General features: G+C 34.2%; 1 protein-coding gene across 1 annotated transcript in view; it reads right to left on the bottom strand.

The window, feature by feature from the left end:
* The window catches only part of ZNF280C (zinc finger protein 280C), a 43,887-nt gene extending 23,372 nt beyond the window's left edge, over nt 1–20,515 (bottom strand). The window contains exons 1-8 of the mRNA XM_007450487.1: nt 20,485–20,515; nt 16,076–16,222; nt 13,380–13,445; nt 13,144–13,280; nt 7,335–7,449; nt 4,267–4,440; nt 4,008–4,117; nt 2,220–2,440 (exon numbers count right to left, since the gene is read on the bottom strand). Of these exons, the coding sequence (XP_007450549.1) occupies nt 2,220–2,440; nt 4,008–4,117; nt 4,267–4,440; nt 7,335–7,449; nt 13,144–13,280; nt 13,380–13,445; nt 16,076–16,222; nt 20,485–20,515 (1,001 nt within the window). The remainder of the gene's footprint in view (nt 1–2,219; nt 2,441–4,007; nt 4,118–4,266; nt 4,441–7,334; nt 7,450–13,143; nt 13,281–13,379; nt 13,446–16,075; nt 16,223–20,484) is intronic.
* Nucleotides 20,516–22,581: the final 2,066 nt, after the last annotated feature.

Genomic DNA, 22,581 nt, shown 5'->3' with positions numbered 1-22,581 from the left:
TAGGGAAAAATATACTACAATATGTTGACAGGGCTGAGAGGAGAAATCTTGAGCTATTAGGGTCTACCATCCCTTAAAACCACCACCTTTATCACATCAGATAATTATAATTTCTTTTTTTATGGTAGGAATAATTAAGATCTAGTCTCTTAGCAACTTTGAAGTTTATAACACAGTATTGTCTATAACCATTATGCTGTGCATTAGATCTCCAGGACTTACTTATCTATAAAAAGTTACAAGTTTATACCCCTAAATAACATATCCCCAATTCCCCCATCCCTGGTAACCACTGTTCTACTCTGTTTTTATTAGTCACAGAGTTTTTTTTTTCTTTTTTGCGGTATGCGGGCCTCACACTGTTGTGGCCTCTCCCGCTGCGGAGCACAGACTCCACGGCCGTGGCTCACGGGCCCAGTCGCTCCACGGCATGTGGGATCCTCCCGGACCGGGGCACGAACCCGTGTCCCCTGCATTGGCAGGCGGGCTCTCAACCACTGCGCCACCAGGGAAGTCCTGAGTCACAGAGTTTTATCGTAACATTGTTTCAGTGTTATATAGCAAATAACAATTTCTCTTCTGTTAAGCTACTGGGACCATTAGCAATTGATGGCTGGTAGGGCTTGATAAAAGGAGGTAATGAAGTGTGAAAACTCATATGAATAATGTAAGTGAAAGGTCTTTGAAAACTATAAAACGCTACCATAAATGTAGCATTCACAATTGTTTTCGGCTTATATTACAGTGTATTTCAGTGTTTTTCTATGTACTTCATTTTGGACCCAAGAATTCACCAAGAAAAATAAATGCTGAGCTTAGAAATGACCTACCTATAGAATGTTTAAGAATGCTAGTTATAAATGATGGTTTTCAAGGGTAAATATTTTTTAAAGTTTATAAGCCTGTATGTGTCACAATATAGGTATAGACATACATATGCATATATGTATCTGACCTAAGGGAAGTGCATTGATGTCTGCAATTTACTCTGAAAAGTATAAAAAACTCAGATGGATCTATGGATAAACAGATATGTAGTAATGCAGGTAGAATAAAATATTAATGCTGGAATTGAGGTGGTAAATATATAGAGATGTTCACTGTAAAATTTTCTCAACTTTGCTGACTATTTGAAATTTTTTATAATAAAATATTGGAAAAACAATGTCAGACTATATAGCCAATTAAAAACTACCAATCAATATATCTCGTTACTTTGTTCTTGTTATATTTCACTTAGGATGATAGATATGTAATATGCCATATAACTCAAAGACTGCAAAGTATAAGCTCCTAAAATTTGAAGCATACATGTATAACTCCTCAGAATTCCACTGAGAATTAAATCTCTACTTTGAAAATGTGTTAAATTATAAAATCAAAGCAGACATGTTGCACAGAACTGGTACTTCTGGGCTTCCCTGGTGGCGCAGTGGTTAAGAATCTGCCTGCCACTGCAGGGAACATGGGTTCGAGCCCTGGTCCCGGAAGATCCCACATGCCGCAAAGTGGCTGGGCCTGTGTGCCCCAACTACTGAGCCTGCGCTCTAGAGCCCACGTGCCACAACCACTGAAGCCCGCACACCTAGAGCAGGTGCTCTGCAACAAGAAAGCCACTGCAATGAGAAGCCCGTGCACCGCAATGAAGAGTAGACCCCACTCGCCGCAACTAGAGAAAGCCCGCTTGCAGCAACAAAAACCCAACACAGCCAAAAATAAATAATAAATTAAAAAAAAAAAGAACTGGTACTTCTCTAGATGATCAAAAAAATCACTTCTTCTGTAAGGAAAATGTACTAAAATTATAAATATGAATTGTAAAAGAGAACATTAAATAAAACAAACATGGAGGAGGTAAAATTGGATAAAGTGGTTCTTCTTGTGATAGGAAAAATAAGATTCAGCAGTTAAAAAATAAAAATATCTCACGGAAATTCCTAGTTCAATGATAAATACTGAGAAAAGAATGATATTCCCCTAGCTTAAAATAAATTTTGTCCTTTCTTAAGCTATCTGAAAGAAATACAACTAAAGTGGATCCAAGTGTCAAACTCCTAAAAATACAAGAAAAGATAAAAGCCTTTCAACATGAAAATCTGCCTTTATTCTTAGTAGAAAGTTAAAATTGCTTATCTAGGATGGCACAGAAAAAGAAATACAATATTTACATCTGCAGCATCCCAATTTTCAAATAGAAATAGAAATAAGTATTTACATACCTAAGATTATTTTTAAGAACTTTCGAGCAACTGAAGCATTTAAATGTTGTATAAGTCTTCTCTTCCTCATCAACAGCTCCTTCATGTCTTCCATAGTAAAAGTCACTAACTAACATAATCAATTTTCCTTTCTCTGCACCAGTCTCATTTTTATCTTCAGTACTGGAAAGTTCCACTTTAATCATTCCCAAAAATGCATTTACCATGTCTGGACAACAACGCTGAAAGAGGAATAAAAAAATATAAGCCTTATTTATATTTCTTTTAAAAATTAGACACCAAAAAATGATTCTGTGTTTATAACTAGGGCCAGCTCATGTGGAAAGACAGTCTCACATAGTTTTAATCACAAACAATAAATAAAAGCTACATTTTAGAAAAAGTCTATCACTTTCTCCAGGTGCAGAAGTATATATAACATGCTATGATTTGTGTATATTAATAGATGGAAAATAAGAACATTCACGTGTGCCTGTATATGCAGGAAGAAAATCAAAGAGGATACAAAACAAGTTAATAAAAAATGATTCCTTTGTGAGTTGTATTGAAAACTAGGCAAACAGGAGTCGGGGTGAGATTTTTTCACTGTATTCCTTCTTATACTTTTTGAATCATGTGACTATAATTACCCGCAAATTAAATAAACTAAAGATAACTAACAAACTCATTCTTTTCTCTATCTATGATGCAAAACATAAAAACATCACTTGATTGTGTATCTCTACACAATATTACATAAATAGGAAACCTGAAAGCATTTGTAGAAGTTACTTCTTACTTTTAAAACCAAAGCCCAAAGTCCAGTTAACAGAAGTCACACTCAGGGAGATGTAAATAGTGATAGATCATATACAGTTTTGCCCAAGAATAAAGAGACTGTAATTGGAATTCCAGGATGCTCCTTTTCTTTCTACATTTTTTTGTAAAATGCTGAATTTCAATGAAAAAATTGCCAATCTTTGAAATAGTGAGCAATAACTTTTACTAAATAGTTTTCTTTACCTTGTATTCTTCTCATCCCTTCTTTTCTGCATATATCCTACACTACCTTTTTTCTTGCCTCCTTCCCCCCTTCCTGCCATTTATACTGGGCATACAAAAAGAATACGGACTATCTTTCCACAGACACAAAGGACACTGTAGTATCTACTAAAATATTTTAAAATATTTTCATTAGTACTTTGAAAATTACCTAAAACCTAATTTCAAGAGCTTCTTACACCAATATAAATCTAGAATTAATTTATAACAACTACACATACTATATTCTGGATTGAGTTAAAACTATCATTTCATATGAAATGCTCCACCATTAGGAGTTTATGTCTAAGTGCTAAAAATTAAAATGCAAGGCTAAGATTTTCATTGAGTAATGTGACATGCATATATCACCATGGACAAAAAATAACATAAAAAAAAGGAATTAAGTTACATGAAAGATTAAGCACCTAATAAAATGCCTGCTTTACAAGAAGTTTGAAGAATGGCATGACCTAGTCAATAAAATATTCTGATTATTATTTCATTAAAAATTAAAATATAATATGTAGTGTTTGTAAACTTAATTTTAATAATTTAATGATTGGGAAGGATTTTAAAATCTTATAAAGTTAATCATTATGAGTATCAATTTTTACTTAAGTTTTATGAAAATACCAATGAGAAGATTTCTTATCTAAATATCTGGATAAACTAGCATTTACTATATATCAATCCTTAATATTTTAATATTAATATTTTCAGAGATTTGTAAATATTTTTAAAAATCAAATTTTGAAAAAGTTTTACCTTCATGTGAAATTTCAAAGGATCCAAAAGATTGAACTGAACATTGCACTTTGGACAAGATCTTAGAAGAGGTGTTGCAGTTTTATGGAGAGTTGGTGAGGTATTTGTACCTAAAATAAATTAAGGAGTTTTATGAGTCAAATTCTCCTTTTTTAACCTTAAACCCAACCAGTAATAACAGTTTTAAACTTCATCACAATTTCTGAAATTTATGTATAAATAATACAATTCCTTTTTTATACTCCAGATTCATATTTACCTTTTGATAGCAAGACATGGGAGGATGTCACTGAAGGAGTGTTCGTTAAAGACAATGAAGCACAAGGATTTATGTCAGTAACTTCTTCGCTGATCTTTGGCTTTTTTGGACTAACAATGTTTTCTTGAGAAATAGAAGAACATTCTATTATTATAGGCGGAGAGTCATCTAGATCTACAATGATTAAAATAGAGGGAAAGATATTTGAAATTGCTTTAGTATAGAATATTGCTTACAAATGCTACTAAAATGGCCTCACATTTAAAATTAAGTAAGAGTACTTCGGAGATAAAGGTAATATAATTGAATTACCATATCATACAACTGACAATAAAGAATGACCAAAATTTATATGATCAATAGGTAGAAAGAAACTGCACAAATAACCATTATGGACTACACAGTTTGAACAGTTCATAAAATAAACTTTTTATGCAAGAAAATTCTAAAGATGCTTTCAAATTAATATATAAATAGGTATCATGAAAGAAGTCGGACCAAAAAAACCCAAGCCGCCCCCACGACCAAAAAAAAGGCAGAAGAGAGAATACTCTAAAAGCTCAGTTCCAAAAAATGAATTTCTCTTCAGATGCTTAAATGCATTTGAGCTTGTAAACAAAAACAATTTATATTCTAATCTAAAAATTTAGAGAAACTCCTTAAGATACTTTAAAAAAAATCCTAAGATATCTAATGGAAAACCAAGTTGGTTCTTTTCCCACTTAACAACCTGATGGGTAGTTTAAATTATCTATTTAATTGCTACATGCAAAATAGAAACAACTAATCTTAAATATCTTGAATGACAATACCTCACTTATTCATATGAAAAGGTTTGGAGTTAGTATGATGGCTTTCAAACTATGTTCCCCTGAGCCTAATGGTTCTGTTTTAGGGAATTCAGTGGGCATGTCAGACAGAGAAATTCTCATTTTACTTTAAAAAAAAAAATGAGACTTTTACATAAAATTCTGTTTGAATAGAGATTTCATTGCTAAAAATAGTTTTGAGTTTGAAAACCATCACTTAAAGGCTAAAGAATTATGTAATTCAGGGTATTTGCAAGAGAAGTGGGGCTATTTAGGCTATAACCAGACCCAGAAAAAGTCCCTTTTGAAAATAACACACAATCGTACTTTGTGATAAAGACTCTAAAACTGCATGTTTTAATGCTCCCAACTGTATACTAATAGAAGAAGCAGAATAGATACATGCCAGGAAAATAAGAGTATTACACCAGTGGGCTCCTCTGTCAAATCTGCGTTTCATTCTTTGAGATAACACAGAAATGATTTTTTTCCATCTTCAAGCACATGATTACTGACAGCTATATTGCAGACACTTAGGACTGATTTCTGTGTAATCACACTAACATTGTTCTCAGTTGCTTAGGTTCACTGAGCAACCAATGAGTGCTGGTATTTTGGACTAGGCAACTAATTATCTAATAGGCTGTTTTATATATAATTTTTAAAGCATGCATAAATCTACAAGTTAAATAAAATCACTCTGAGCTCAACAGTTTTAAATTCTGATTCTTCAACTTATTTATCTGTGTTGCCTTTGGCTTGTGCTGTTCGCTATCCTCAACAGTGCCAATAAAAATCCCATTCTCCTTCTTTAAAATCAAGTTCAAATCCAGCCATCTCCAAGATCCTATGATCATCCTAGACAGGAGTCCATTAATCATGCTTCTGAACATATAGTGCATATTACTATTCATAATTATCATGCTAACAATGTTTATTGTCAAGTCTTTTAATGCTTTAATGAATTTTTCACTTCTCACTTATCTCATTTGAGCCTCAAAAAAGCCCTGAGATAAACAGAGCAAGAATCAAAATTATATAGCTAAATAGCTGATTTCAGGTCTAGAAAATGAATGCATCACATGAGAAAAATAAAAATATCTATTTTAATAATATGAGAAAATTGAGGTGTAAAGAGGTTAGGTGATTTAATAAAGGCTACAAAAATATTTAGAATAGAGGCTCAAGCCTATATCTTCCTAATCAACTATAACCCTATTTACCAACAGGGCAAAGTTCCACTCTTTGCAGTATAACAACTTAGAGAGAGAGAGAATGGAAGCTTCAAGAATTCAGATTTTTTCTATGAATGAATAAAGACTGTGTGCATTATAAAATCAGATTTCAGACATCTATTTCATCTTATTTATTTTGGTTCTTGGTTATTTTACTCACTAGATAAGTGGCGCCTAGATAAGTGATTATCAAACCAAATATTATCAAGGGAAAATGTTTTTGGCGCACATATTACTATAAATTTCTTTCTATTTTGGTTTTGTAAATATATACTAATTTGTGAGTAAATAATTTAAATATTCACAAAAATTTTTGTGTACCTTTCTCCAGTTAGTGAAATACATCAAATTTGCTAACATAGAAACAATAATTGCTTTGATAACAGGGAATTTTTCAACTAGTTAAAACTTCATGGCACACTATTTCAGGTTAATGAAGAACTCTGTTATGATATACAATCAAAGAACTGTAATTCTTCTTTAATTGGAAATTTTCAATATTCCTTCAATGGACATTTACTGAGTAGTTACTATGTGCAAATCACTTATTTCTTTAGTATTGCCATTTTATACTACTACCCTATAACCATATTTAACTATCACATCTACAACATTAATTTCGATAGACTCTAGCCTATTAAGAAATCAACTATAACCATGCATTTTTTCTCATATTAATTACCAAGTAATTAATACTTTTTTTTAAACCATAATATTAGGGTATCAGGGGACTTCCCTGACTCACAGAAATTATATTAAGATTTTTCAGTGCATGGTTGGCTCCAAGTGAGAATGAGCTCAAAGAATATGTTAGCCAAATTAATAAAAAGAAATAAAATATTCTATCATTAAATACGATTTTATATAAAATCACCCAAGAAAGACATTCAGGAATGATTAGCTTCCATTTTACAATATATGAAAAACATAGCACGAAGATACAGGCTTCAAAATAGAAATCCATTGTATATATATATTCATCAAGTTTCTTTTTATTATAGTTATAAAAACTGCCAAACCAAACCTCCTATATAAATTGCTGTTCCATCTCCGCATAGTGGTATTGAATCCTGGGTCAAGTCTAACACCAGATCTGAAGAATCATCCGATTCATCTTGTGATGAATTCTTTATAAAATCCTGTAATAAGTTATAATTATTTTGTTTTACAAAGTTTTATAAAGGTAAATTTAACTGTTTGTCAATACTATAAAGATAACCTTAATGATTCAATTACTAATAAGTTATAAAACACAAAGATATTTATTACTTGCTGTCAAAATCAGCATCTACTAGGTAAAGGGTACATGAGAACTCTCTGGATTATTTTTGTAATTTTTCTGAAAATCTAAAGTTAGTTTTAAATAAACAGTTAACATTTAAAAATAATGATAATATTACTAGCAAAGTAGAGGTTCTATTTTGGTACAACTTTTCTGCAAGAAAATTTTGGGAGTATCTATCAAGGGCTTTAGAAAGTTCATATCCTTTGATCCAATTATTCTAAATAGTCCATTTCCAAGACTTTATACTAAGGAAATGAAAATATTTAATGGAGAATTATTTATAATAGCAAAAATTAAAAACCTGTATGTCCAACAATGGTGGAACGGTTAAATAATAGACTATCATACAACATTAGGTTTTTCAGAAACAGCCAATGACAAAGAAATGTTTCTAATATAAAGAAAGTTCAGTGAAAAAAAGAGGACCAGACACCTGTGTATAAAATATAGTCCTGATTGATATACTCTATATACTACACTAACCATCTGCAGAAAACAAAATTCTCTTCCGTTTCTTTTCAACCCGTCCCGCTCCGCACCAAACCCCATACATATTACCCTTATCATGGGAATATAAGGATCCTGCTTGCGTGTTTTGTGCTTACAAGTTGAGAGAGACAATCATATATTAAGAATTTTACTTTGCTACTAAGTTTTCTGCTGACAGAGACTTGTTATGGAGACAGATATTGAAGTCACACAAACCATTCTATGTCCTAGAATTTGAGGCATAACAGGCAGATTTCTGCATTTGAGCTTTACCATGTATTATATAAAATCAATAATAGCTATATGACTTAATTGTAACCAAGCACAATCTAACTACAAGGTAAATATTTTCTCCAAATATTTGCATTTAAAAATGGAAAATATTTACTAGCAATTCCCAAAATAGTTCTTTAACAGAAGTTCCTCCAAACAAACTTAACACTTTACTTTAAATCCTTTCCTAGGTGATAACTCTGGTCAATTAAGTACCACCATTTCAGAGAGCAGATATATTATTAAACAAATAACTTGTTAAAATAATTCTCCAATTGGGATTTTTTAGTATCTCATAAAGTAGTTCAGAAAGATACCAAATACAATGGTAAGGTACAAAAGGTGATAGACTGCGATTCGGAAGACTTGTCCATTTATTTAACTATGGAACCTTGGGTAAGTCACTTATGAGATTCAAGTTATTCCTTTGCAACTGAAATAGTAGCCACCAATTACTGTCTATTTAAAATGTACTTGCCTCTTTCACAGTACACATGGTCCCAGACTTTCGATGGTTTAACTTATGATTTTCCATATTACGATGTTGTGAAAGCGATACGCATTCAGCAGAAACCATACTTCGAATTTTGATCTTTTCTCAGGCTGGTGATATGTGGTTCAATACTGGGCAGTGGCAGCAAACCACAGCTCCCAGTCAGCCACGTGATCACGAGGGTAAGCAATCAATATACTTACAACCATTCTGTTTTTCACTTTCAGTGCAGTATTCAATAAATTACATGAGATATTCAACATGTTATTATAACACAGGCTTTGTATTAGATGATCTTGCCCAACTACAGGCTAATGTAAGCGTTCTGAGCACGTTTAACATAGGCTAGGCTAAGTTATGATGTTTGGTAGGTTAAGTGTATTAAATGCATTTTTTTTTTTGCGGTATGTGGGCCTCTCCCGTTGCGGAGCACAGGCTCCGGACGCACAGGCTCAACGGCCGTGGCTCACGGGCCCAGCCGCTCCGCGGCATGTGGGATCTTCCCGGACCAGGGCACGAACCCGCGTCCCCTGCATCGGCAGGCGGACTCTCAACCACTGCGCCTCCAGGGAAGCCCAAAAATGCATTTTTAACTTAGGATATTTTCAACTTACGATGTGTTTATCAGGATGTAACACCATCAAAGAAGTCAAAGAAGATCTGTACTACATGTATTCTGTTAAGAAGTTGTCACAGCAGTACTAATGAAGACCTAATATGATCTCCCATTTTATAAATAGGTAAGCTAAAGTTAAGTATGGTTAAGTAAGGTTCCCAGTACAACCCAGCTTGTTACTGATGATGAAGCTGGAATTAGAACAAAGGTCGGCCTTATTACAAAGCCTGTGTCTTAAGCTATATCACACTTACTTTAAAATGGATAATAATTATGTCCCTGCCTGCTGAAAAGAGTTATTGAGGTTAAAGAGAATGAAAAAGTTTAAGAATTTCAGAGAAAATTCCCTAACATAGGATTCTCAATTCATTTGAGAATATATGTCATCCTCAACTGTGGCTGCATAAATCACCTGGAGATTATTCTGTTTTAATCTATTATGCCCAGGTCTCACCCAAGACCAACCGACTAAAATCTCTATTTTTAAAAAACTCTCTAGGATTGGGAACCTGATTGAGTAACTTTGATTAAACAACCATGCCCACAGAAACAAAAAATTCTGCGTTTGGATGAGCTCTAGTTTCTAACTTTTCTAACACGAAAGATATCCCTCCTCCTTATTATTCTTCTTCCCTGGGTCCAACATAGGAATGATTTTCATCTATCTGTATTTAAATAATGATGTTTCCTTTATTGTTTTTCCTTTTTTTCCCCCTTTTTTTTGGCCTCACCGCATGACTTGTGGGATCTTAGTTCCCTGACCAGGGATTGAACCCAGGCCCACTGCAGTGAAAGCGCCGAGTCCTAACCACTGGACTTCCAGGGAATTCCCTGGTTTGTTTTTCCTAAATGCCAGACAGCTTATTACAGTATGAGGAAACCACTGAGTTAATCTGATTCCAGCTAAAATCAAATAATTTTTGCATTTCTTGTAGCCTGCAATTATCAGGTGCACCTATTAAGTTTACAAAAACATTAAGAACAGCCTGTGGATACTTAGAGAATCCAAGTTTGAGAGCCAGCGGTCTGGGTAAAGGTTGTCATTTTAAAAATGAAGAAAGTGAGGCCCACAGAGGTTGTGACAATGCTCTACTTAGGAACAAAGACAGAATCAGCATTCAAGTCTCATTTTCAATCCAGGTTTCTTGGACCATTAGTCCAGGGCTCATATTATGATTGATAATAATCTCGGAATACAGATACAGGTTTTCCAAAATTGAAATTTTTGCTTGAAAGCTCAAATTTTATCATTGGCAAGAATGGTATCAGTTTTCTTCCATGATAGGCATGCTTTGTATATTTCTGAGTACTGAAAAACTGTGTGTGGCAGACAGACTCTAAAGGTGGCCCCCGTAATTTCCTCCTGATATTTACACTTGTATAATCTCCCCTTGAGTGTGGGCGGGACCTGTGATTGCTTCTAACCAAGAGAATATGGCAAAAGTGACAGGATGTACATGATTACATAGGCCATCTTTCCCTTGCTGGCTTTGAGGAAGCAAGCAAGTCATGTTAGGAAGGCCTACACGGCAAGGAACTGAGGACGGTCTCTAGCTGACAGCAGCAAGAACTGACACCTTCAGTCTGACAACCCACAAAGAACTGGATACTGCCAACAACAATGTGAGCTTGGGAGCAGTATTAACTGATACTGCAGCTCTGCCTGACACCTTGATTGCAGCCTGGCCCAGCAGAGGACCCAGTTAAGCCATACCCTGACTCCAGACTCATAGAAACCATGAAATAATAAGTATATATTGCTTTAAGCTTCTAAGTTTGTGGTACTATTGTTAAGCAGCAATAAATAATTACTCCATGGTGCTTTGTCAGTCATCCTTTCAAGTAAAAATGGCATTCTATTTTTAAAAAACCAGCTAGTTAAGCTTGCAATTCAATCTCACAAGTGCTTTTCCTCAAGAAAAACTTTATACTGCAGATACAGAAATGCTTTATGATGCATACTACCCATTTCGTCACATAGAATATTTAAAAAGAAGTGTATTCAAGGGTTGAAAAATTAATAAAATTAGAAAAAATTTATTATTTCCTCAAGAATATTCTTAAGTGAAAGTGAAATTTTACTGTGAGTGCTTGGTGGCCACCGATACAAAAACTACTAGTACAGTTGGGTGGCACTGCCTTGACTCATGTTAAGGCACCAGCAGTTTCACCCTCCATTGCCTTTGTACCACTAGTGCAAATGTTAACAGAGTGAAAAGGGCAAATGTCTTAGTGTTAGTATGACAATGGTTTTGACCTCACAGACTACTGAGAGTCTCAGGGAACCCCAATGGTCTGTGAAATACACCACTGCTCCAAGGCAATGCTTCTATTTTTAAAAGCACATACTTAAATGTATGGATGGATGTGTGTATGTGCATATTTTAAAAACTCTGGGCTAACCTGGATTGAAATCCCAGATCCATCATTACCAGCTGTGTGGCCTTGAGTGAATCATTTAGACACTCTGAGCCTCAGTTTCCTCAACTATAAAATGGGGGAAATAACTGCGCTTACCTCATAAGAAAGTCTTAAGAATTAAAAGAGATTATATATAGCATCTAGAACTAAGACTTACCCATGTTGACAGACTAACAAATGTTAAATATTACCATTATATATTATTTCTGTTAAAAGTTTTAAAAACTAAACTATGAAAGTATGTTTTCAAAATAAACAACAATAATGACCTTGGAAAAATCTTCCCAATTAAGAATGCCTGGTTTAAGGGCTTCCCTAGTGGCGCAGTGGTTGAGAATCCGCTTGCCGATGCAGGGGACACGGGTTCGTGCCCTAGTCCGGGAAGATCCCACGTGCCGCGGAGCGGCTGGGACCGTGAGCCATGGCCCCTGAGCCTGCGTGTCCACAGCCTGTACCCCACAACGGGAAAGGCCACAACAGTGAGAGGCCCGCGTACCGCAAAAAAAAAAAAAAAAAAAAAAAGAATGCCTGGTTCAGTTTACTGTCTTAAGAATTTTGCCATTATGCAATTTTCATTACTCATTATACTTTTTTACTCACCTTTAGATAGCATAGTTTTCAATATTACACCTATTTAATTTAAGCATATTGCCTGATTTATTGACAGGTTGGATAGTTAGTTCCTGCAGCTATTATTTTGGGTATTGGCTGAGCCATCATAAAGATGGTGACATTTTTTTTCTTTTTTTATACTCTAATAAAGATGTTAAAAAAATGGTATATATGTGTTAATCCCAATCTCCCAATCACCGACTCCTTGCTTATAATAGCCCTTCCACTTTCCCTTGCTCCTTTTTTTTTTTAACATCTTTATTGGAGTATAATTGCTTTACAATGGTGTGTCAGTTTCTGCTTTATAACAAAGTGAATCAGTTATACATATACATATGTCCCCATATCTCTTCCCTCTTGCATCTCCCTCCCTCCCACCCTCCCTATCCCACCCCTCTAGGTGGTCACAAAGCACCGAGCTGATCTCCCTGTGCTATGCGGCTGCTTCCCACTAGCTATCTATTTTACGTTTGGTAGCATATATATGTCCATGCCACTCTCTCACTTTGAAGATGGTGACATTTTCTGACAGTGATTATGTTTCTACTGAGATGGTGACTAACTATGATAGTCCACAATTCTGACTGGGTATTATAATATCCACTGTGTCCCTGATCTAATTCTGTAGTTTTAGAAACACTTACAGGTTTAGACATGCTCTGAACAATATCAGAGCTATGTGAAGATTTAGATTCAGGATGAAATCTAGGCAAGGCAGCCACTGGATCTGATGTCGGGTGTTTGTAGTATTCACTTGTAGGCTTGAAAACATCAGTAACACCTGTATTTTAAAATTACAAAAATATTGGATATTTCTCTACACAACCAATTTTGTCAAAATATTTCACTTTAAAATTAAAATAATACAATACTACTATACCTTGACTGACTGCCTTATTCTTTAATTCCTTTGAAGATGAGCTGGGATTACCTCTGTTCAAAATATCTGTAAAAATTATATTTATTTAAAAATTTTTTATTTGAATGAAATATATATTAAGATAATAGAAAAAACTTTCCAAAAATATATCCATATATAACCAATAGTTGAAGTATATTTTTTTCTCTTAATGGTGACAGGGTTGTATATAGACCTGGGTTATTGTGACTGGAAATCAAGCCCTTCCCCAATCTCCATGCCACATTCACACCCCTAAAAGCCTGGAAGTTTCATTATGGGCAAGCTGATGGATTATCTGTACCATTACTCTTGACTTCTGAAAGGGATACCATCAGAGACTGCAGACTCAATTGAATCTAGAGTTTACAGAAGTATCTCATATCTACCTACTACACCAAAAGTCAATTTGAGCCTGACATGACCTTCTGTATCAGTTTAATATTGCTCACTCTTATACCCATGTGAACCCATAACTTCTAGGTTATTGAGAAATCAAACGAAAATTTAGAAAATTGCTAATCAGGAGAAGACACAAAACAGACCAAAAAATCCCATAAGACATCAAAAAATTTCCCTTTTCCCCTCCTAGTAGAAAAGAACCAGATCTCATAAAGTAATTCTATAAAGTAAAGGGTCACAAAAGTAGGGTTTCTGACTAAGCACTACAGAAGTCTTCTAGGAGAAAAATCTTCTCATTCAAACAACTTGGTATTGTTTTCGTTCAGAAATTCAAGGTAAGTATTTACCCAAACCAGTAAAGAGCTATTCCTATAGTACTTTTTGGTGACTGCAGTGTATCAAACACAAGTTTTTATCCCCCCTCTTACAGTGGTTCTTTTTAAATATTTAGCTCATGTTCCATATGCTAAAATATTTTATGGCTCACACATAAAACATCAATAAAATCATTTAAATTCTGAGTTATTTAGAAAAGAAATTTCACTGGGGTCAATTTTCTTTCTGACAGAATCACTTAAAACTAATACAGGACTTTCTTGGTGGTGCAGTGGTTAAGAATCCGCCTGCCAATGCAGGGGATAAGGGTTTGAGCCCTGGTCTTGGAAGATCCCACATGCCGTGGAGCAACTAAGCCCATGCACCACAACTATGGAACCTGCACTCTAGAGCCCACGAGCCACAACTACTGAGCCCGTGTGCCACAACTACTGAAGCCCGCACGCCTAGAGCCCGTGCTGCGCAAGAGAAGCCACTGCAATGAGAAGCCTGTGCACCGCAATGAAGAGTAGCCCCCGCTTGCTGCAACTAGAGAAAGACTGCACGCAGCAATGAAGACCCAATGCAGCCAAAAATAAATAAATTAATTTAAAAAAATGGATATTAAAAAAAATACTAATACACATTATTCTAGTTGAGTACTAGTCATCTATAACTGATATAAATCCAATGTGAACTGTCATGCTTTCAATAAGATGATTTGAATAATATAGAAATATGGCAATATTTCAGTATAAAAATAATCACAGTGACTAGGAAACATTAAGAGAATATTCTGTCCCTCTATCAGCAGCAAATATGCCAACATGCCTACTTCTTTGAAGTCGCACTCCACTTAGCATCTCTCAATTTGCCACAGGAAGTGATACCGAGAATTAAACTAAATTAAATTATTCTACCTTTTATAAAACTGAATAGAAGTGCTATTCTAAGTTTAGAGTCAAGAGAAGTAAGAACTAGGCTTTCAGAAATTTACAAACTTTTCTCTAAACTACACTATTATGCACTGCCATAGTAAGTAAGAAAACACTGGTATGCTGGCTACATTCTTTGGTAAATTCTCCTGGCTTAACAAAAGTAAGTATAATGAGAAAGAATCTGTTTCCTCATTCTCCGCTGAAACTCAGTATGTTGTTCCTCTGCATTTTACACATTTCTGATTGGACATCTTAACAAGTATCATTAATATCTTCACTTTAACGTTATAACAATATCAAGTCTAATTACTCTACCAGAAATCCACAAAGGTACTGGACATATTCTCCTAGAAAGTGTGGATTAAGGATTAAGTGTGCTGACTGCCTGCATCATCCCAATATAGCAGCTGAAGATCAGGCCACTGTATATTCTTCATGAATATACAGTAATCAGGAGTTGCTGAAAGATGGGTGTGGCCAGAAGCTAACGGCCATGTTGGTACACAGACTAGCACCTTTTAATTTTTGTAGCCATGAATCAAGATGACTCTGATGAGGCACTTGCCTGGGTGTAAGAAACTCCATCAGAGACTAACACAAACTTATTTAGTAGTCTGATATTTTAAGCAAAGCATTCCAACACTTCCTTTTCTGGGTACATTTGGGCTTAAGGGAAAAAAAGAAAAATTAACAAATAAACAAGTAAATAGGCTACTTGGCTCCAATAAGATTATGATTTCTAATCTCAAAAGGCCTACAATGTTGTTAGGTAATCCTAACCTTTAGGTAATTTAGTTAACATTTTCCTTTTCTCTCATATGATATTTTAACCTCTCACACCTCCTTATTCAACTCCCCAACCACATTCTCCCTCTGATTTTCACAAATTCTTACTGACCTCTATGCTCTCTCTCTCTCACCTCCAGCTCCTTATAGAGTAACAAGGACATATAAGACAGCCCCAGGTTTTCCATTAGAAGCAACATCTTATAAAACTTTGCTTCACTGAAAGTGAATGCTTACTTGAAATGGCTGGTTTTGAACTTTGTATCTCTCCAACAAAGATCAGCTCATCATCATCTTCATCCTGAATTCCTTCTACTTTCTTCTGCCATGGTTCCAGCTCTTCTTCTTCACATTCCATGAACAGTTCTGCCATTTTGGAATTATCTAATTTTTCAAAAAGAGAGAATCAAATTTTATTTTTTTAAATACATTTTTTTGCAATACATAGTATGATATTTAAGATGTATTTTAATATTCTGATAGCAATTACTGAACTGATATTTGTCAGTAAATGGTAACAGAAGTATGAAACTTGGAACTCAACCTCTAATATCTAAACTAGTAAAATTAATCTAGCTAGATAGATAATGGATGACAGTAGTTATTTACAGTGGCTAATAAATGTTAGGAACAATCAAATCCAATCAAAGTGAGTTTCAGTTTTATGACTAGAATATGATTATATCCATGAAAGGACTGTACCTATTATCTGAAAACCCTCCACAAACTTCTGTATTAACAAAAGGGAGATGAACTGAGAATAAGAAGCAACAGGTGGGAGATATGCTAGAAAAACTGAACCAGATTCAGGGATACCAGGTACAGGACAAGGCAGGGATGAGATGCTAGAACGAAAATAGGATAATTAAGTGAGGCTTATTCCATCCCAGAGCAGATTACGCATTTCTCACCTGAAGAAACTAAGTAAAGAACATACTGTGGATACCACCAGCCTACAAGTGCTGAGCAATCACACAGAGCTACCAGGAAGCATTTTAGTGCCTCATTCTTAAATACGGATAGACACCCAATAAGCCCCAGAAATATGACTAAAATCTCCAATGTGAAAGACCAAAGTAATAAAACAGACCAAAAGATATTAAAGAAAACACAGATAATACAGAGAACAAGAGAAAACATTAGAGACTGTAATTAGCATTTTTAAAGAGATAAGACAGGAACGTTATAAAAAGTAATATTCTCAAAGCAAAAAGATTAAAAATAGCCAAAATTCAGTAAAGAAAAATAAAATGCCAAAGTTGAGTAAACAGCCCGTAAGTGGAACTAAAAGTCAAAAAGTATACATATACTAAATATAGAAGACAAGTTTGTTATAAAATCAATTTCAAAGGTACAACTCACGTAAAAAGGGTCTAGAAAAGAACAGAGAAAAAAGGGGATATAATCAAAAGAAAAATACAAGAAAAATTCCCAGTTCTAAAGGACATAAATCTCTAGATGGAAAGGATCCACCAGCACCTAGCACAATGATCAAGAAAAAAAACCTACAGTAGATGGACAGATCATGAAATTTCAGAATACTGGAAATAAAGAGAATATTCTAAAATCTGAGAGAGAGAGAGAGAGAGAGAGAGAGAACGAGAGCAAGAGAGAGAGAGAGAATAAAGTTGGAATAATGATTTCAAAAGTCTTAGTAAAAATAATTTTCAATTTAGAATTCTATACCCAGCCAAGATTTTCGTCAAGCATGAAGTTACATATTCTTTCATCAAGAATAAAGACCAGTGGGACTTCCCTGGCGGTGCAGTGGTTAAGAATCCGCCTGCCAATGCAGGGGGCACAGGCTTGAGCCCTGGTCCGGGAAGATCCCACATGCCACAGAGCAAATAAGCCCGTGTGCCACAACTACTGAGACTGTGTGCCACAACTACTGAAGCCAGTGTGCCTAGAGCCTGTGCTCCGCAATAAGAGAAGCCACCACAGTGAGAAGCCAGCACACTGCAATGAAGCATAGCCCCCGCTCGCCGTAACTAGAGAAAGCCCATGCGCAGCAACAAAGACCCAATACGACCAAAAATAAATAATGAATAAAATAAATAAAAACGCAACCTTTAAAAAGAAAAAAGAATAAAGACCAGCAACATCACACAAAATGTACCTCCCATTCACCCTTTCTTTCTTAGGAAGACCCCCATCAAAATATGAGACTTAAGGAGGAAGACACAGAATGCAGAAAACATGACATTCAACACAATACAAAGACAAAAGGAAGTCCCAGGACAATAGCTGTTCAACAGGTCTAGAGAGCAACCAGCCAGAGCAGAGACGACCATTACTCCCAGGAGGAATGTCTCTAGGAGACCAAACACATACATACATACACACACACACACACACACACACACAGATTAACAATCAAATTGTTACATTACCTGACAAGTTTTACCATATAGAAAATCAACTTAAGAGGCTACAGAAGGGTGTGAGAAGACGTGGCTATAAATTTTAATAAAATTTAGCAAATTTTAAAAAGCAAAAAATTTAAATTGCTGGATATATAAAAAAAAAAGGAAAAGGAAATGTATCCATAATATATTATTACCATCGTATCAATATTATGCTCATCAGCAACCAATATTTGTTATAGTCATCACAATAAAAACATCAAATATGATTTAACCAAAAATTGAGATATAACTACATTGGGAGGTGCTTGGGGGTGGTGGTTAAGTGTACGAAAACTAAAATCCTCCTATTTCTTAATGGAAAAATCATTAGATAATGGCAAAAACTGATGATTCAAGAGACAGCAGTACATATTTCAAAAATTTAGAAATATGAAATTATTAGAAAAACAGCTAAACTATTCAAAGTGAATGCCTTGAAAAAACAGGGAGTACGTAGGCCCAAAACACACGCAGACCTCTCTCTTGCTTGCTCTCTCACTTTTCAAGAATCTGCGGGTATGCAACCTATAAATTTCTGATTGTCTTTTTTAAACTATGTATTATTTTTAAAAATGCACCCAAATTAAAATAATAGCAATGAAGATGGATATAAGTGGCACTACATATATGGAGTAAGATGTGGATGGGGTAACAACTTTGAAAAAATAAAAACAAAACAAAATAATAGCTCTAGAGTTCTGGCTTAGACAATGATATCCTTTTTTTATTAGACAATGATATCTAAAATTTATCTTTTAAATTAAATAATTTCTAAAGGTAATTTTACTAGATTAAAACAATGTCATTTCTACTTGTGACTGAAAATTAAAAGGTACTATGTGAATATAATGATTTGGGGATGGCATACAAAAGAAACACGTTAATAAATTGGTGCTATTTTCTAACAAATTTTTAAAATGTAGTTTCCCCTTCTATACAAATAATTTCTTAGCATAGTGTTGTTTAATGCTTAGTAGTTCACCTACCATAAAACAAAATAAAAAAATCTTCCACCCTCCCAAATGTAACCAATTTTAAGAACCTATCTCTTTTCTAAACCTTACTTAAAAAAATATATACAGAATGCTCTAAGTGAAATAATTAAGAGTGTAATTCATAGTTTAGCATTTGCATATTGTGTTCCTCAGAGCCCTCATTTGTACTGTTTTTTCCATCTAAAATACCCTTCCTCCTTACCTTATACTGTCCATATTATTCAAGTATAGTAGAAAGAGCATGGACTTGACATCAAATTGAATAGCTCAAATCTTCATTGCACCATTTCTAATGTAACTCTGGAGAAATTACTTGAATCTGTTTCCTCACCTAAAATATGGGTGTAATATCTACCTAATAGAAGTGGTAATGTAGATTTAGGGAAAAGCTATATGAAGTATCTAACTTCAAGCAATACTCAACAAAATATTAATTCCCTACTCCTTCCCAACTCTTGGTTCAATTGTAACTCCTCGATAAACTATTAGACCCTGTTTTTCTTCCACCTTTTACTACACTGACAGCCTATGCCAGGCAACTCAGAATATACTATATATAATCTCAAACTGCTATTTCTTAATGTGTCTTAACTGTACATGTCTAACTCCAAAGTAAGCTCCTTGAGAGTAAAGAACATATTTTCTTCTTCCTTGACATTTCCTTTTACACACAGTAGTCTACTGGATATGCAGTATGCACTTAACATATGGTAATCTAAGGGCTAAGGAACTAGGCAAAGTCAGGCAATGCCAAATTTAAAAAAATGAGAGACCCATGTATACTGATAATAAAGAAATTTATATCTACGTTAATACCATGGTCTTAATGCCATGTTGATACACAGGTCTTCCTCATTCTTTTTAACTGGGTACTGACACTGTCAATATATTCAAGATAGATGGTTGAGTAAAAAATTTTAAGGGCACATAATAGCATATATAGTATGATCTTATTTCGAAATAATTTATTTTTTGTCTATGCATAGAAAAAAGTCTGTGATTATGTATACCAAACCGATAATAGTAGTTATCTCTGGAAATGAGGAAGAAACACTTCATTTCTACTTTACTGACATTTTTATTGTATGTAGTTCTTTTATACTATGGTATTACTTTAATAAATTAAGTGTTTTTTTGTTTTTTTTAACATGCCCACCTCTGTCTCTCTCACCTTTTCTCATGAAGCAAGGTTATCAGTACAAGACCCAAGTACACTAGTATCACTTGCAGCAGCAATACTTACTTTTTGGTTGAAAAGGGCTGTCGTTGTCCATCAAGTTGCAGAGTCACCTAAGCATTAACACATGACATAAATCAATTTTATGAGTCACTTTAAGTAACACCAAATATACAGAAACATGATACTTGGGATTCAGAAATCTTGGGTCTAATTTCAATCTCCAGAAACTCACCATGTGACTCCAGACAAGGTAGCAAGTTAGGTCTTAGTTTTCTGCCCTACAAAATAAAGATACTTACTATTAGGGTGAATTTATTAAATTAAATGTACACACATTAAATATTTTTCTCTACAAAAAGTTTACCTTTTGAGTTTGATATACACATGCTACTCACTTTCCATAATTGGTTCATTCCTGAATGAATGCAAATTTTGTAAATAAAATGCTGAATGTAATAAGCATTTATTATTTGAAGGAATCTGAAATTATTAAATTACAAATAATTTTTGAAAGACACCCTTCTGTAAATGAGTAATCACCCTGTAATACGTGCTTTAGTAAATCTGAATTTTGAAATGCGAAGTAACATTAACCTTTAACTGTTGCTCTTTACATTTCAGAAATAAATTAATATTATAAAAACACACATTCAAGGAAATTTTTAGGTTTTGTTTCTTATCAACGCTAACTGAAAGGAACAGAAAATTAGTTGGATACATTTTATCATAGATTAACTCATTAAAAATAATTACTCATTGCCTTCTGTACTCAATGTAATGTGCTCAGTTCTAGGGAAAAAAGATGAATAAATCATAGTCCTTGCCTTCAGAAGTTTACAATCTAATGTCTATGTTTCTTTGGGCTTTTTAAAAAGCTGTTACATTAAACATTTTCAAAAAAACATTTAAATTGCTTTCTTTAAAACAGGAATTTCTGTTCTGGATTCTCATGCACATACACATTTTTTTACATACAAGATAAACATGCTTAAAAAACTATTTCAGCTATTTTAAAAAGTTAAAACTTAAACATCAATAATCTAAAGTATTAAGATAAATAGAGTTAACTGAGTTTCCACATTTGTCATAATCCTCAGAGTAGCAAAAGCAAGCTTTCTTGCTTTTTCCAATTCCAAATCATTTAGACTGAATTAGATCAAAGGAAAAAAATGACTTTAACTCCAAAAGAACTTACTGGTATAAATGTTTGAATTACTATTACAAGAATCTGTAGTGAATTCTGTACTTAAGTAAATTCCCCTATTTCTGAGGTTTGGCTATTAAAACCTCTGAACTTAATTATCTGAATAGTTATTGCTTGTCCCTAAACGAGAATTAAGGTAATGCATATGTCAAGTAGATAAATACATGACAATTCTTGCTCAGCATTAAGGACCTACTGCTACGAAGAATATAGAACATTTTTTAAGAGTCACAACTGTACAGCATTTGAGACTCATATAGAATCCTTTTATTAAATGATCATATACAATATCTATTGGTACAAATACCCTAAATTGGTACTAAATGTACAAGTAGTCTATATACACAAATCATATCCACTGCCCATGACTACAGCGGTACCTTTTGAGGCTGATAGCGGCCACCAAGGAGCCTCAATTGGTACATTCATAAACACTCTCAGATGCCATTAGATCCATAACTTCAGTCTAAAGCTGTGCTATCCAATAAGGTAGTTGAGCCCACCCAAAACTAACAGTTTTGGTGGCAAGGCAAGGTATTCCATGGGACATTAAATCATCTGTTAGAGAAATGGAATATCTAGCAAAATATGCAAGTAGCAGCTTAGAACCCCTGTAAGGGCAACTCCAAAGGGTCTCTAGGTTCTGTAACTCAGAGTTGACACCAAAATAAGCGGAAAAGAACTCTCCACCTCAGCTACTGACAAGTAACTGACTAATTCCAAGTAACTGACTAATGAAAGACCTCCTCCAGCACAACCCATTCAGTTTTTGGAGACTGCATGTATAAATAATTATAATTATAATTTACATATATATATTTTGTTTCAGCTTTTATACATCTAAAATTCAACTATCTTTTAAGAGTTAATTCTACAAAAATTAAAAAAAACATTAGTGGATTAAAATAGTTATAATAGTAAATTGTATGTATGTAATGTGTATTTTACCACAAAAT

This window comes from Lipotes vexillifer, unplaced genomic scaffold, assembly GCF_000442215.2.
Source record: "Lipotes vexillifer unplaced genomic scaffold, Lipotes_vexillifer_v1.1 scaffold215, whole genome shotgun sequence".
Classification (NCBI taxonomy): domain Eukaryota; kingdom Metazoa; phylum Chordata; class Mammalia; order Artiodactyla; family Lipotidae; genus Lipotes; species Lipotes vexillifer.
Note: the sequence above shows the minus strand (reverse complement) of the source record. Positions and strands in the feature narration are given on the sequence as shown.